At 38.2% G+C, this 13,214-nt stretch overlaps 1 protein-coding gene and 1 pseudogene across 1 annotated transcript in view; one reads left to right on the top strand and one right to left on the bottom strand.

The window, feature by feature from the left end:
* Window positions 2,257-2,999, bottom strand: LOC109834943 (annotated as a pseudogene).
* The window catches only part of LOC109833753 (importin-5-like), a 15,104-nt gene continuing 5,941 nt past the window's right edge, over window positions 4,052-13,214 (top strand). The window contains 14 exon segments of the mRNA XM_020401552.1: window positions 4,052-5,102; window positions 5,105-5,376; window positions 5,466-5,669; window positions 9,281-9,385; window positions 9,500-9,565; window positions 9,651-9,815; window positions 10,226-10,300; window positions 10,384-10,538; window positions 11,473-11,608; window positions 11,723-11,792; window positions 11,871-11,998; window positions 12,076-12,132; window positions 12,610-12,795; window positions 12,926-13,018. Of these exon segments, the coding sequence (XP_020257141.1) occupies window positions 4,181-5,102; window positions 5,105-5,376; window positions 5,466-5,669; window positions 9,281-9,385; window positions 9,500-9,565; window positions 9,651-9,815; window positions 10,226-10,300; window positions 10,384-10,538; window positions 11,473-11,608; window positions 11,723-11,792; window positions 11,871-11,998; window positions 12,076-12,132; window positions 12,610-12,795; window positions 12,926-13,018 (2,634 nt within the window). The 5' untranslated portion in view covers window positions 4,052-4,180.

Genomic DNA, 13,214 nt, shown 5'->3' with positions numbered 1-13,214 from the left:
ATTCGTTTTGTGGGATCTTGCCATATGCCATGCACGCTGACGTACACCTGTTTTCTCTGGTGTACGTCAGATTTAGAGGATGGACATGTCCAGCTGGGAGATATGCCAGAGCCAGATGATCCAAAAGTCAAAGCGTAGTTATTTAATTTAGTTGTTCGATGTTCCTTGTTTAATTTTGTAGCACTTTCCTTTCAATCTGATCGATGTATATTATACTTTTCAGTATTTCATTCAGATCGTTTTGTATATGGGCGTGTTGACCTGAATATTATTATGTCTGGGATGATGTTCAGTTGCGATATGTATATTTTCTGTTCTGTATTGTTTATTATATTCTCGCTACTGTGATCGGGGACCTGTGCCTTCGCTTTATATTTCTTGATGCTTAGCGTATTAGATTAAGAAGACGGGGTCTAGTACTTATCTCTCCTCAGTCTAATATGTCGCGGCCTTGCTCGCATCCCGATTCCCTGATATTTTAGGAAGCGGGGTGTGACAGAGTTCAAGGAAACTTCTCTATAGATCAAGAGAGAGAGAGAGAGAGAAGAGTTGAATGCTCAAACACCAATAGATGATCTTCCTCAAGCTCTTGTGAAATTCTCTTCACAAACTAAACTCTTAAAACAAACTAAAACCAATCTTAATACCCTTGTAAACTTGTTTAAAAACTTTCCTCTTGTAAGGTGGGAGAGGTAAATGCAATGGGGTATTTATAGCAACCCAATACATCAGCCAAAACCCTAAGGAAATGACCAAAAACCCACACAAAAACAGAATCTGGAAATAGCCGTTACTGTGCAACGGACACTTTATGGGTCGACTCATAAAAATCATGGGCCAACTCATAACCTAGTCGTTATCAGCTAAAAACAGCTTATGGGTCGACTCATAAAATTCATGAGTCGACTCATCGTGCATGAGTTGACTTATGAAGTCATGGGTCGACTCATCAGAAACAAAACACACTTTCCAGTACAGTTTATGAGTCAACTTATGACAGGCATTAGTCGACTCAACCTGTCTGGGTCGACTCATGATGTTATGAGTCGACTCATCAGAAACAAAATGTAAACTACACAACAGTTTATGAGTCGACTCAACACTGTTCATAAGTCGACTCAAGACATGCATACAGCCTGTTTTAAAAAGTACATGTCAACTTAAAACATGGTTTAAAAATATCAAATAAATTCAGAAAAATATAAAACTTTGGAAAATAATTATAGACATGTTTTTCAAAAAGCACTTCCCATTTGAGAAATCTCTTCATTTTACAAAATGGTTCAAAACATGAAAATGAAACATACTTGTTTTGTCATTTTAACTAAACCATGTTTTAAAAACTTTATAAACTGATTTTATAGACTTGATAAAAGATACAAACTATTGTTGTTAAGTCTATAAACTAAAAACTCAATATTATGCAAAAATGAAGTTTTGCACAATATGCATTTAACAAAATGATAAATATGAAACATGTATATATATATATGTAAACAATAATATAGGTTTCATATTTATATAAACTTGTAAACTATAAAACCAAAACTTGTGTGTGTCTGTGTATAAAATTACTTTATGTATAATTTATTTATGTGTGTGTGTGTGTGTGTGTGTGTGTGTGTGTGTGTGTGTGTGTGTGTGTGTGTGCTTAGTCTAGTGTTAAAATTTAGATTTGGAGAGGAGATTAGTAGATCAAATCCTAGCCACAACATAATATTTAGAAGTCTTTGATTGGGCCTTAGGCCTCTTGAGTTCTTTGAATTCTACAATTATTTTTAATTTTATTTGTTTCTGTAAATTCTACAATTATTTTATATTATTTTATCATTTTGATTTCTATAAATTTTTATATTTGTAAATTACATAATTACAATTAATTAATAATATAATTTTTTTTATCACAATTGTGTATATTTTTTGCTTTGTATTCTTGAAAATTTTAAAAAATTAAAAAACTAAGAAAACCTGGGCCAGCCCGGGGCAACCGGGTCCGGGTTCGGGCTCCGATTTTGCCCGGCCCGAGCCCGGTTTTTTGGGTCGGGCCTGGTCCGGATGGACATGCCTACTTTACACTACACTCCCTTAACAGAGCCGAAACGTTCCTCTTTGCGATGTCCAAATTTTCATTTCTAAACTAAAACCAAATTCAGAAAATAAGCCTCAATTGCTCGGCCGCTCATCAACCCTGCTATCCGTCATCGCATTCTCCATAATCAAGCTCTCCTCCACCTCAACCTTCTTCTCCTCCACCTTCTAAGACCCTGTCGTCCTCGCAAGCAACACAAACGATATCCCACCAAGTACACTGTTCAAGCACCTCAACCCAACAACCGAAACCTTAAAACGAGTTGGAGACAACACTTTCCCCAACACAAACTCCAAACCATTCAGCGTCTGGTACCTCAAATTGCTACTGACTCCTATATGCGCAACCCAAGTTATCGCATTCAGCAACGTGGGCGGCGGCTTGTTGGGGGACACAAACTCCGGGTCCATCCTCTTCCTTAACATAATCAGCCTATTCGTGATTGCAATCCCTACAAGCCTAGCGATGAACCAAACAGCAGCAAATGTGGCCCCTTTATTGATCAAAGTGATGATTCTTAATGAAAGAGCGTAAGATCCAGGCTCGAAAATGTAGGAGGGGAGGGAGGAGGCAGCAGCACTGACAGTAGAGGCGGAGGCGGCGGAGGCGAGACGAGGTACATTAACGTGAAGTTGATGATCGATCTGAAGACGAGGGTGGAGAAGACGAAGTCGAGCTCATTGAGGCCGAATTTAGGGTGAGTGGCCATGTCGTCGAGCATGCAGGCGGAGACGCCGACGAGCTCCTCCACTAGAACCTTGTAGGGGAACTGCGGGTCGGCCGAAACCCTAGCTCTCCATCCACTGAGGAACATTCTGATGGGGTCCAATGGACCATTGGACGACTTGTGATCATCCGCCGAGGCGATCGCCCGCTCGCCACGGTTGTTACGCTCGGATCCAGAATCCATTGTTGTTGTTGTTCTGTTATCGCGATCTAGATCCGGAGAAGATTGTCTCGGAGAGCGTTTAGAGTTTAAGGAGCGGGTGAGGGGTAGGGTGGTAATTTTGGTGGTGGGGATAGAGATCGAGGGGAGGCGGAGGTGGCAGCGATGTTGGGGGGTTCTGGCGAGGTTGAAAGAGAGGGGAGAAGAGGAGATGGGAGGCGGCGGTGGCCATGGCGATGATGACGACGGGGGCTACGACTATCTTACCGAGGATGGAGTCGACGAGGTCGGGGATGGAGTCGGGAATTTTCAAGGAGTTGTTGGGCGAGATTTTCTCTCACTCTCTCTCATTTTCGCTCTGTTTGAGTCTAGAAAGGGGAAGAGAACTGGGAATAAATGAGACTTTCTACGGTGATTTTAACATTTACTTTCTTTTTCATTTTCTTTCAAATCAAACAAGGGAAAGATACTTTCTATTGTACTTTCTTTTCCTTTCCTCTACTTTCCTTCAAACCAAACATGACCTAAATATGCACTGTGAACTTCTAAAGTGTTTAACTTACTCTACATCCCAATTTGGGGTAACTAAATTATATAGAATAAAGATTAACCAATGTAAACTTTGTTACTTCTCTTCCACTCCATTCTCTTAAAAAAACTCCCAAACAATGCGAATAATTTAACTTCCATCCTCTACTGGTCATTTACCCCCATCCGAACAAAACATTGATGAAAAGGAAAAAAGAAGTTTTCATCTCTTCCCTCCCCTTAAACAAATAAAATCGCTAATCACCATCATCATTACAATTATTATCATTAATTAAACCCATGAAAGAAAGGAAGAAAGAATCTCATCCCTCTCTTCGTCGGGCGCAACTCGAAACAGCAACCACCCATATTTCTCCACGTGGCAGCATATCATCACCCGATAGCTTCAGCCCAGTGAGCTCACGCCGTCAGCACAAACAAAACAGAAAACAGCAATCCACCCGAAAACAGCAGATCCAAAAACCCCATCCACTCGCACCAGTTCATATCTCCCCTCCAACAGCTAGTGCCAACCCCAATCAAAAAGCCCAAACCCCTCAATTATTTCCCCTCAAACCCTAACAATAAAAAGCCCCATCCAAAAACTCAATTTTCCTACTCACCCCCTCGAAAACCCTAGCCCCCATCTCCCTCATCGTCTTCTTCCATCTCCTCCGATGGATCAGAATCAGTTGCAGGCGATCCTGGGCAGCGATCTCGGCCCGTTCCAAGCTCTGATCTCTCAGTTGATGGCCACCGCCAACGACCAGCGATCTCACGCCGAGTCAATCTTCAACTTCGTTCGTGACCAACATCCAGATAACCTAGCCCTAAAACTCGCTCATCTTCTTCAATCGTCAACCCTCATCGAGATCCGTGCCATGTCGGCGATCCTACTCCGGAAGCAGTTGACCTCCTCGTCCTCCTCCGGAGACTCTCAGCCGGCGTATCTCTGGCCGAGGCTCACCTCGCAGACGCAGCTTGAACTGAAATCGATGCTTTTATCGTCGGTACAGCGCGAGGAGGTGAAGTCGATATCGAAGAAGCTCTGTGATACTGTCTCGGAGCTTGCATCGAATCTGTTGCCGGATAATGCGTGGCCTGAGTTGCTGCCGTTCATGTTTCAAGCGGTGACTTCGGAGAATGCGAGGCTTCAGGAGAGCTCTTTGTTGATATTCTCGCAGCTGGCTCAGTATATTGGGGATTTGCTGCTTCCACATCTTCAAACTCTCCATGATGTGTTTCTGCAGTCGTTGACTCACTCGAGCTCGGCGGATGTACGCATTGCTTCGCTTGGGGCTTCGATTAACTTCATCCAGTGCTTGGCTTTGGCTTCAGATAGGGATAAGTTCCAGGATCTGTTGCCGGCAATGATGAGGACATTGACAGAGTCATTGAATTCGGGGCAGGAGGCAACTGCACAGGAGGCTTTAGAGCTGCTTATTGAGCTTGCGGGCACTGAGCCAAGGTTTTTGAGGAGGCAGCTGCCTGATGTTATTGGGGCTATGCTCCAGATTGCAGAGGCCGATGGGTTAGAGGAGGGGACAAGGCATTTGGCCGTGGAGTTTGTGATTACGCTGGCAGAGGCAAGGGAGAGATCGGTAGGTTGTTTGGGGTGCTGATGAAAATGCTGCTGGATATTGAGGATGAGCCAGCGTGGCATTCTGCGGAGGCAGAGGATGAGGATGCAGGGGAGACGAGCAATTACAGTGTCGGACAGGAGTGTTTGGATAGAATCTCAATTGCTCTCGGAGGAAATACAATTGTTCCTGTTGCATCGGAGTTGCTGCCGGCTTATCTGGCAGCTCCCGAGTGGCAGAAACATCATGCTGCTTTGATTACACTTGCACAGATTGCAGAAGGTTGTTCAAAGGTAACTGGAAGTTTAAATTGATTATTGATTGAGAACTTGGTGCTTTTTTGAAAACATAGTATATAGTTTATGCTGTGTCTGTTATGTAGGTCATGATTAAGAATTTGGAGCAAGTGGTGAACATGGTCTTGAACTCATTTCAAGATCCACATCCAAGAGTGAGATGGGCAGCGATTAATGCCATTGGACAGCTTTCTACGGATTTGGGTCCGGATTTACAAGTGCAGTACCACCAGAGGGTGCTACCTGCTTTGGCATCTGCGATGGATGATTTCCAGAACCCTCGTGTGCAGGCAAGTAAATTCATATTGTTATGAAATCTTATGAAAATATGTTTGTAATTACAATGTTTGAGGTCTACTGCCATATTGTACATGTTTGAGTTTGTACTTTGCCATTCTGTTTCTCCATTGATGCTGGTAGGACAAATTTATGAACAATATCCATGTTCAGTTATATTCAAGTTGGTGCGTCCTGATTTATGCATACTTTTGGTTTAACTGAGAAGAGTTGCTGCACATGCAGACTAACGATATAAAATTCATGGTGTTCTACTATACCGAATTGGAATTTGTGCATATTGTAGTTTTAATATACCTGACTGAATTTGTATATTTTATTATGTTTTGCATGGTAGATGAGATTGGATCAAGTGAGTTTTAGTGTGCGCCCATCTTGTTCTACTATCATGTTAAATATCTTCCACTAATATATTTTATAGTTTTTATATACTGGATTAGAATTTGTCTATTTAGTCATGTTTTGCATTATATTTGCGATTGGATCGAGTGGGTTTGGTGTGCATCCAAACATCTAGTTCGAGTACCATGTTAATATCTTCCACTGTAGAGTCGGAGCTGAAATGAGGGCAGTTTCAGTACAGAGTCAAATCTGAAATGAGGGCGTGGAATCTAATTTTATATTTTCCTGAATTTTCTATTCGTAAGCACATTTTCGTAAGTGAAGAAACTTGGATGTTGTAATGAGAAGTATTTTTCTAAATCTGTCCAAATTGTGTACCTGTTCTCAGTTTAAAGTTTTGGGAATTTCCTGGTTAAAATGTGAGCTTGCGCCATTTTATTTTTATTAAATATATGTTCTGCGAAAATAGAAGAGTTCACATATATAAATATTAAAATATGGATCCTATCACATGTCAATCACATGTTGAATAAGATTATAGTCCATAACTACTTATGCCTGGACATAGAATTGCAAAAGCGTCATAGTGATATTTGCTTTTCTGTATCATAGTTGGTCAGCTGTAGAGGCTGACATACCGAGAAGAGCAAAATTGGTTTTTGAACATCATGAATAAGTGAATTTAAGTACCTTTTATGTATTATGTAATATGTGTCTTAACAGTTAAAGTAGGAACAGGGTGCATTTTAGGTGAACTGCATGTTGGAAGCTATTTTCAGGGCATGTTTGGCAATCCTAGATTACAAGTCACTTGGGTTATAAACCTGTGAGCCATAGATGATAGATTATAACCCAAATGGGTTAAAATCTTAGGTGCTTGATGAAGAGGGTGGTCCATAATCCATGTGTGTTTTGTTAAAATGACCAAACAACCCTTAAAAGTGGGAAGAGAGGGAAGGAAAAAAGAAATTTATGTGAAAAAAGTGATTAGTCATTTGGTTCATTTACTTGGTCAAACATGTGGATTATAATCCAAAATAATCCACTCAAAATGTGGTCACTAGACATGCAAAAGCGGATTATATTTCAAAGGTAGATTATAATTAAATTTCTAAATATGCTCTTAAATTGCAAAAAAGTTTCACCAGGGTCTTAAACCTACACCAGTCCTAAATTCATCTAACCCAGGTGATGTTGATGTGACTGGATATTAGAAGGTCAAGTGTGGGGAATGTGTTTGCAGTCTGATTGTTTAAGCTGTGTTCATGGACTATCAAAATGGGCTAACTTCTTTGTAAGAGGTGAAATCTAGAACTGAAGGACATTGTGAAGCCATAGATTCTTTTCTGATTTATGCCAAAGAGCCCAATGAAATGGTTTGTAGCTTTAACAATAATTTATCAAAAGCATAGATAAATTAGGATGACCCAAAATTATATGGAGAAACAATAAGACCCCTAGCATGAATTTAAATTGTCAATACTTTGGGTTATGCAAATACAACTAACATCACATATTTCATTTCAGTTTATAAAGTGAGCTATAACATGTCCTAGTTTAAATGCACTTGTTTATGAAATGATGTCTTCTTCCTTATCAATCATTTTTTAAATGCAGGAAGCATCTCATCGAAGAACAAGCATGTAAGTTAATACTGCTATTTATTAATATAAAATAATTACTACTACGGATTGCATTAGTTTACTTTCCTTCATAGTAGAAAAACTTTAGGGAGAGGAAGCATGAATTCCAAAACTTTGTTACAAAGATAATCATTCCGGATTCCATGCTTTAATGGAGGAATTTATGGTTCTTCAAATCCAAGTTCAGGCTAAACCTTTTGGGAGTTGGTTCTTCAAATCCAAGTTCAGGCTAAACCTTTTGGGAGTTTATGCCTTGCTTAAACAAAGAATTCCACGATCCAAGAATGACTTTATTCATCAAATTCCTTTTGGGAGTTTATGCCTTGCTTAAACAAAGAATTCCACGATCCAAGAATGACTTTATTCATCAAATTTAAGTTGATCTGGATCAAGTATTAACGAGGTCCAACTTATATTTTTCTCACAATCCAGAAGCATTCTATTCTAATTTAGTTTTTAATATCAAATTTCTGAAGTTTTCATTTTTAAAGTAGATATGATGAGATGCGAGTTTAGTGGTTTATAGAAAGGTCAAGAAAGCCTTTTACACAAGTTATTTTCTGGAATTTGGAAATATTACTATATTAGAGTAACAAAACAATGAGGGAGGCCCTGATTTAGATTCATCCTTGTAGGGATGTGCAAGGATGACATAATATTTGTGCCACTATCCCTTTTTGGCTTAGACTTCGTCACTCATAAGTAGTTAGATTGCTATCTTGGGTACCAATTTCAATCACCAATTTTTGTTATAGTAATGTCCAGGAGCATCCCTTTAGAATTTTGACTATGTTATTTACATTTTGACCAGCTCCTGATTGTCTCTTTTGTAATAGTGGCATGAAGATTCTCTCACAATTTATATCATTTTCCCGACATTCACACATCTTCACCATTATCTCATTTGGAGGTTCAACACAAGTTATCTGACTCAAGATTATTCATTTTTATGCTAGCTATATAAATTCTAGAATTGTGTAATCTTATGTTCACCTCTGTCTACCACAACTCTCATACCTTGCATTTCGAAGGCTGAACTCTAAATAGCAGTGATTCTCCATAATAAGTTTATAAGCTTGTTCCAAACTAGTCATCTATTTCCTGTCTTAAGGATTAAGCTTTAGATCTCTTGAAGGCAATGCTAAGACCCGAATCAGAATTTCGGGGAGTATGCAAACAGTGGGAAACTCTTGAAAGTCTAGCATGGTTCTCCTGTCTTTCTGCTTCCATTAGAAATACTCTACTCTTCTAGCATCATGTCATTGCTCTATTTTGTCTTCCCCTTATTCTACTTGCTCTGTAAAGTTCTTTCACAGTTTTCTTCTGCAAGTATATTTCCTGATATGAAAAAACTTAATTTGGCTCATATGAGTTGTTAGTTTCTTGTTAATTTCTACTAAGAGTCTGTTGGGTCTTAATGCTTACATATCATTTTGTACTTACCTTCATATGTAGAGTTTTCTCCTTAAAGTCTACCTTTGTTTCCAATTCTCATTATGTAATAAAGTTTTTGTTATCAATGCTTTCCAGAAGTTGCTTTCTTTGGATATTGACGTGTGACCTGCTTCTTTATGTTGTCAATATTTTCACTGACCTTCTACTGTATATTAACTCAACAGGCACATGCTGCTTCAGCTGTTCTGAATTTCAGCGAGAACTGCACACCTGATATTCTGACACCATACTTGGATGGAATTGTTAGCAAATTGCTTGTTTTGCTACAGGTATGCAGTTTTATTTTATCTATTCCTCCAACTCCAAATTGTTATTTGTTCATCTGGAATATGGATGTCGTAAAGTGTCCAACATATATTAAAACATTGCTTTTTTTTTTCTAGAATGGGAAACAGATGGTACAAGAGGGAGCTTTAACAGCTTTGGCATCTGTTGCAGATTCTTCTCAGGTATATTGGATAAAAAGTATTACAGATTTTTACTGTTTATTTTATATTTCTTTCATTGACTTCTTTATATCACATATGTGTGCAGGAACACTTCCAGAAATACTACGATGCTGTCATGCCTTATCTGAAGGCTATTTTGATGAATGCAACTGACAAGTCCAATCGTATGCTACGTGCTAAATCCATGGAGTGTATTAGTTTGGTGGGCATGGCTGTGGGGAAGGAGAAGTTCAGGGATGATGCTAAACAGGTACTGGCTTCTCTTTCCTCCATATTGCTCCTGCAATTATCATTTTCAAAAGGTGTGGTATGAGATCCTAGATGATTTTAGAACTACTGTTGTTAGTCATGATCTGCATATTACTTGTATATTCAATTATTCTGCAACTGTTTTCTTGTTAGGTGTGCATCAAATAGTACGCTGTTAGCTTTGTTGGACAGTTTGTTATTCTTCATGCTTTTGTTTTATGGGTTTGGTCATACGTGGAAAGTGGAAACTGAATCCTAAAAGCTCCGATCGGGGTTCATGATTCCTGCTTTATTTGATCCTGCTCTACTGTTCTAAAAGCTTTTGTTGACATGGTCATCAATGTTTTGTTATTATTTTGTAATTGTTCAGCAGAGTAATATCATTTATTCTTGAATCTTTGATTTTGATAGGTTATGGAAGTGTTGATGTCACTACAAGGATCTCAAATGGAGGCAGATGATCCAATAACAAGTTACATGCTACAAGTATGTTAATGTCACCAAATCTGTTACCTTTATTGTGGATACTTTCATCTTTCCCTTGTTTTAATTCTTATTCCTTTCAATAGGCATGGGCTAGACTTTGCAAGTGTCTAGGTCAAGATTTTCTTCCCTACATGAGTGTTGTTATGCCTCCACTTCTTCAGTCTGCTCACCTTAAACCAGATGTAACCATAACCTCTGCAGATTCTGATGATGACATTGATGAATCAGACGATGAAAGGTTTGTTTTTGATTGAATAAACCTCTTAGTATTTCATTGGCAATTTCTAATAGACATAAGGTAGTAAACTGATTCTCATCTGATCTGGTACATTATGTACTTAAAACATTTCTTTGACATAGATATATCACCTTTCTTACTGAATTTAACTTGATGATGAAGGTCGTTTGTAATCAAAGTGATATTACCTTCCTATGGTTATATCTTATTTCTACCCTTCATAGTTTTATCAGATATCATGGATAACATTTTTGTTTGTCGCCCCCACTTTCTAGTTCTTATCAGATATTATATTATATGTGACAATTTATGAGTTTCTCGCCCAAGTGATCTCAGGATGATAATTTTTTTTGGTAAGTACTGATGTATTTGAAACAGTTATTGTTAGATTTAGTTGGTTTTGGCTACTTAGAGTCTAACAATGCAGTTTGAATGGTCATTTTAAGCTAAGTACCAATTGCTTTCAGCTGCATTTTATCTTTTCTTTTACCAATTTTTTAAGGCAGGAATGGTAAAAATCATGTAGTTCACAAGCAACTCATGCTTCACTTAAAAAAGTTGCTGTTTTTAATATTAAAAAGCTTACGATCTTGTAGTAATTTTTAGTTTGGTGTATACCAATAATTTGATGTTATAGCCAAATCAGGTGATCATCCAAACACCAATATCGAAAGAATTGTAAACGTTGTCACCTGATAGAAAGCCAAGCGAAATATGTAATGATGTAAGTTGTCATAGTTAAACTGTACCTACTATGAAGTTAAGCATATCATTCTTGACACTGCTCTCTGCTCTCTTTATTTATTTCTTTGGAGTCTTTTGCATGGTTCTTTCTCACGAAAACATCATCCCAGCACCGGACAGCTGCATAGTTCAATTGGATACTTCTACTGTTTTGCACAACACTTACTAGAGGTATATGATTGTGATGCAGCATTGAGACTATCACTCTTGGAGACAAAAGGATTGGTATTAGAACTAGTGTATTGGAAGAGAAAGCCACAGCATGCAATATGCTTTGCTGTTATGCTGATGAACTCAAAGAGGGTTTCTACCCATGGATTGATCAGGTTGGTCACAACCATTAGGTTGTCTTTATTACATTTGATTATGTAAAGTGGCAATACACATGCAATCAACTCCTTCGCCCTAAAACTAATATTTTTTCTTGATACTGAATGTAGGTTGCTCCAACTTTGGTGCCTCTGCTCAAATTTTATTTTCATGAGGAGGTTAGGAAGGCTGCAGTTTCAGGTAGGATTAAGTTTTAATATTCTTTGCTTTGTAGGATTGCACGGTTCTAAGCTTTATAAGGAATTCTTCTGTCTCCAGCTATGCCGGAGCTATTGCGTTCTGCTAAGTTAGCGGTAGAAAAGGGACAAGCTCAAGGTCGTGATGGATCATATGTGAAACAATTATCTGATTATATAATTCCAGGACTGGTTGAAGCTTTGCATAAGGTCACTAATTTGTTTAAGTTAACCATGTTAATATTTCTATAATGGAATTAAATTTTCTTACACAATATCTTCTGTAGGAGCCTGAGACAGAAATTTGTGCAAGCATGCTGGATTCATTGAATGAATGCATACAGGTTCGACTTTTCCTTAGCTTATTAGTTTTTTTAATCAAACTTAAATTTCTCATTCCATCGTTGTACGTATTATTGGTATTATATTTGTTAGCTTCGGGATGGGATGCAACAGAACTACAATTATGTTTTTATCATCTATTACGTACATTTTTGTTGTTAATCCAGAACCAACTGAAGGAGTTGTACAAACTGTTAAAATTGTTTTTCAAAATCACCCCCCTGTATTTTCTTTGGGACTGGTAGATTTCTTTCTACTATTTGACTTCACAGCTACATTAATGCATCTGGCTGGACATCTCAGAATTTTCTTAATTATTTATTAGCTCCCCTATGCTGCTGCTTAAGTGTACTGGACATAAGTTTTTCCCTTCTCTTTATCTTTTTAACACATGGAAACAACCTAAGCATAAAATGTTTCTATTTGCTCTATAATCCATTACAAGTTGGGACCTTATCTGTTTCCTATTTTCATTTCAGCTTTCTGGACCACTTCTTGATGAAGCCCAGGTTAGAAGCATTGTAGATGAGATCAAGCATGTCATAACTGCAAGTACAACCCGAAAAAGAGAAAGATCAGAGAGGACCAAGGCGGAAGATTTTGATGCTGAGGAAGGGGAATTACTTGAAGAAGAAAATGAACAGGAGGAGGAACTATTTGATCAGGTCTGTCCATGAAATACTAAAGCTGCTTTATTTTCTTGATTTATTGTGGCACATTTATGCTAATGCACTTTCCTGTTTATATAAATATATGATGAGGAATGTGAAGTATGTTGCATGTGTCCTTTTTCAGGTTGGCGATTGCTTGGGTACTTTGATTAAAACCTTCAAAGCTTCTTTCCTACCATTCTTCGATGAGCTTTCAGTTTATATCACCCCTATGTGGGTAAGTTCTTACCTTCTATAGTCTTATTTATTGTTTTGACATTATTTTTGAATATGCCAAAAATTAGCCCTTTTAATAGTATGTTGCTACTTCCTGGTATACATGATTAGCACTGGTGTCTTCAAACTTGTGCAGTTTTATAGTTGTTGCTTGTTATCAGTGATAACTGATAACGTTTTTTTATGTTTTAAATGTG

Source organism: Asparagus officinalis, chromosome 3, assembly GCF_001876935.1.
Source record: "Asparagus officinalis chromosome 3, Aspof.V1, whole genome shotgun sequence".
Lineage (NCBI taxonomy): Eukaryota > Viridiplantae > Streptophyta > Magnoliopsida > Asparagales > Asparagaceae > Asparagus > Asparagus officinalis.
The sequence above is the reverse complement of the archived record's forward strand: the minus strand, read 5'-3'. Positions and strand labels throughout refer to the sequence as shown.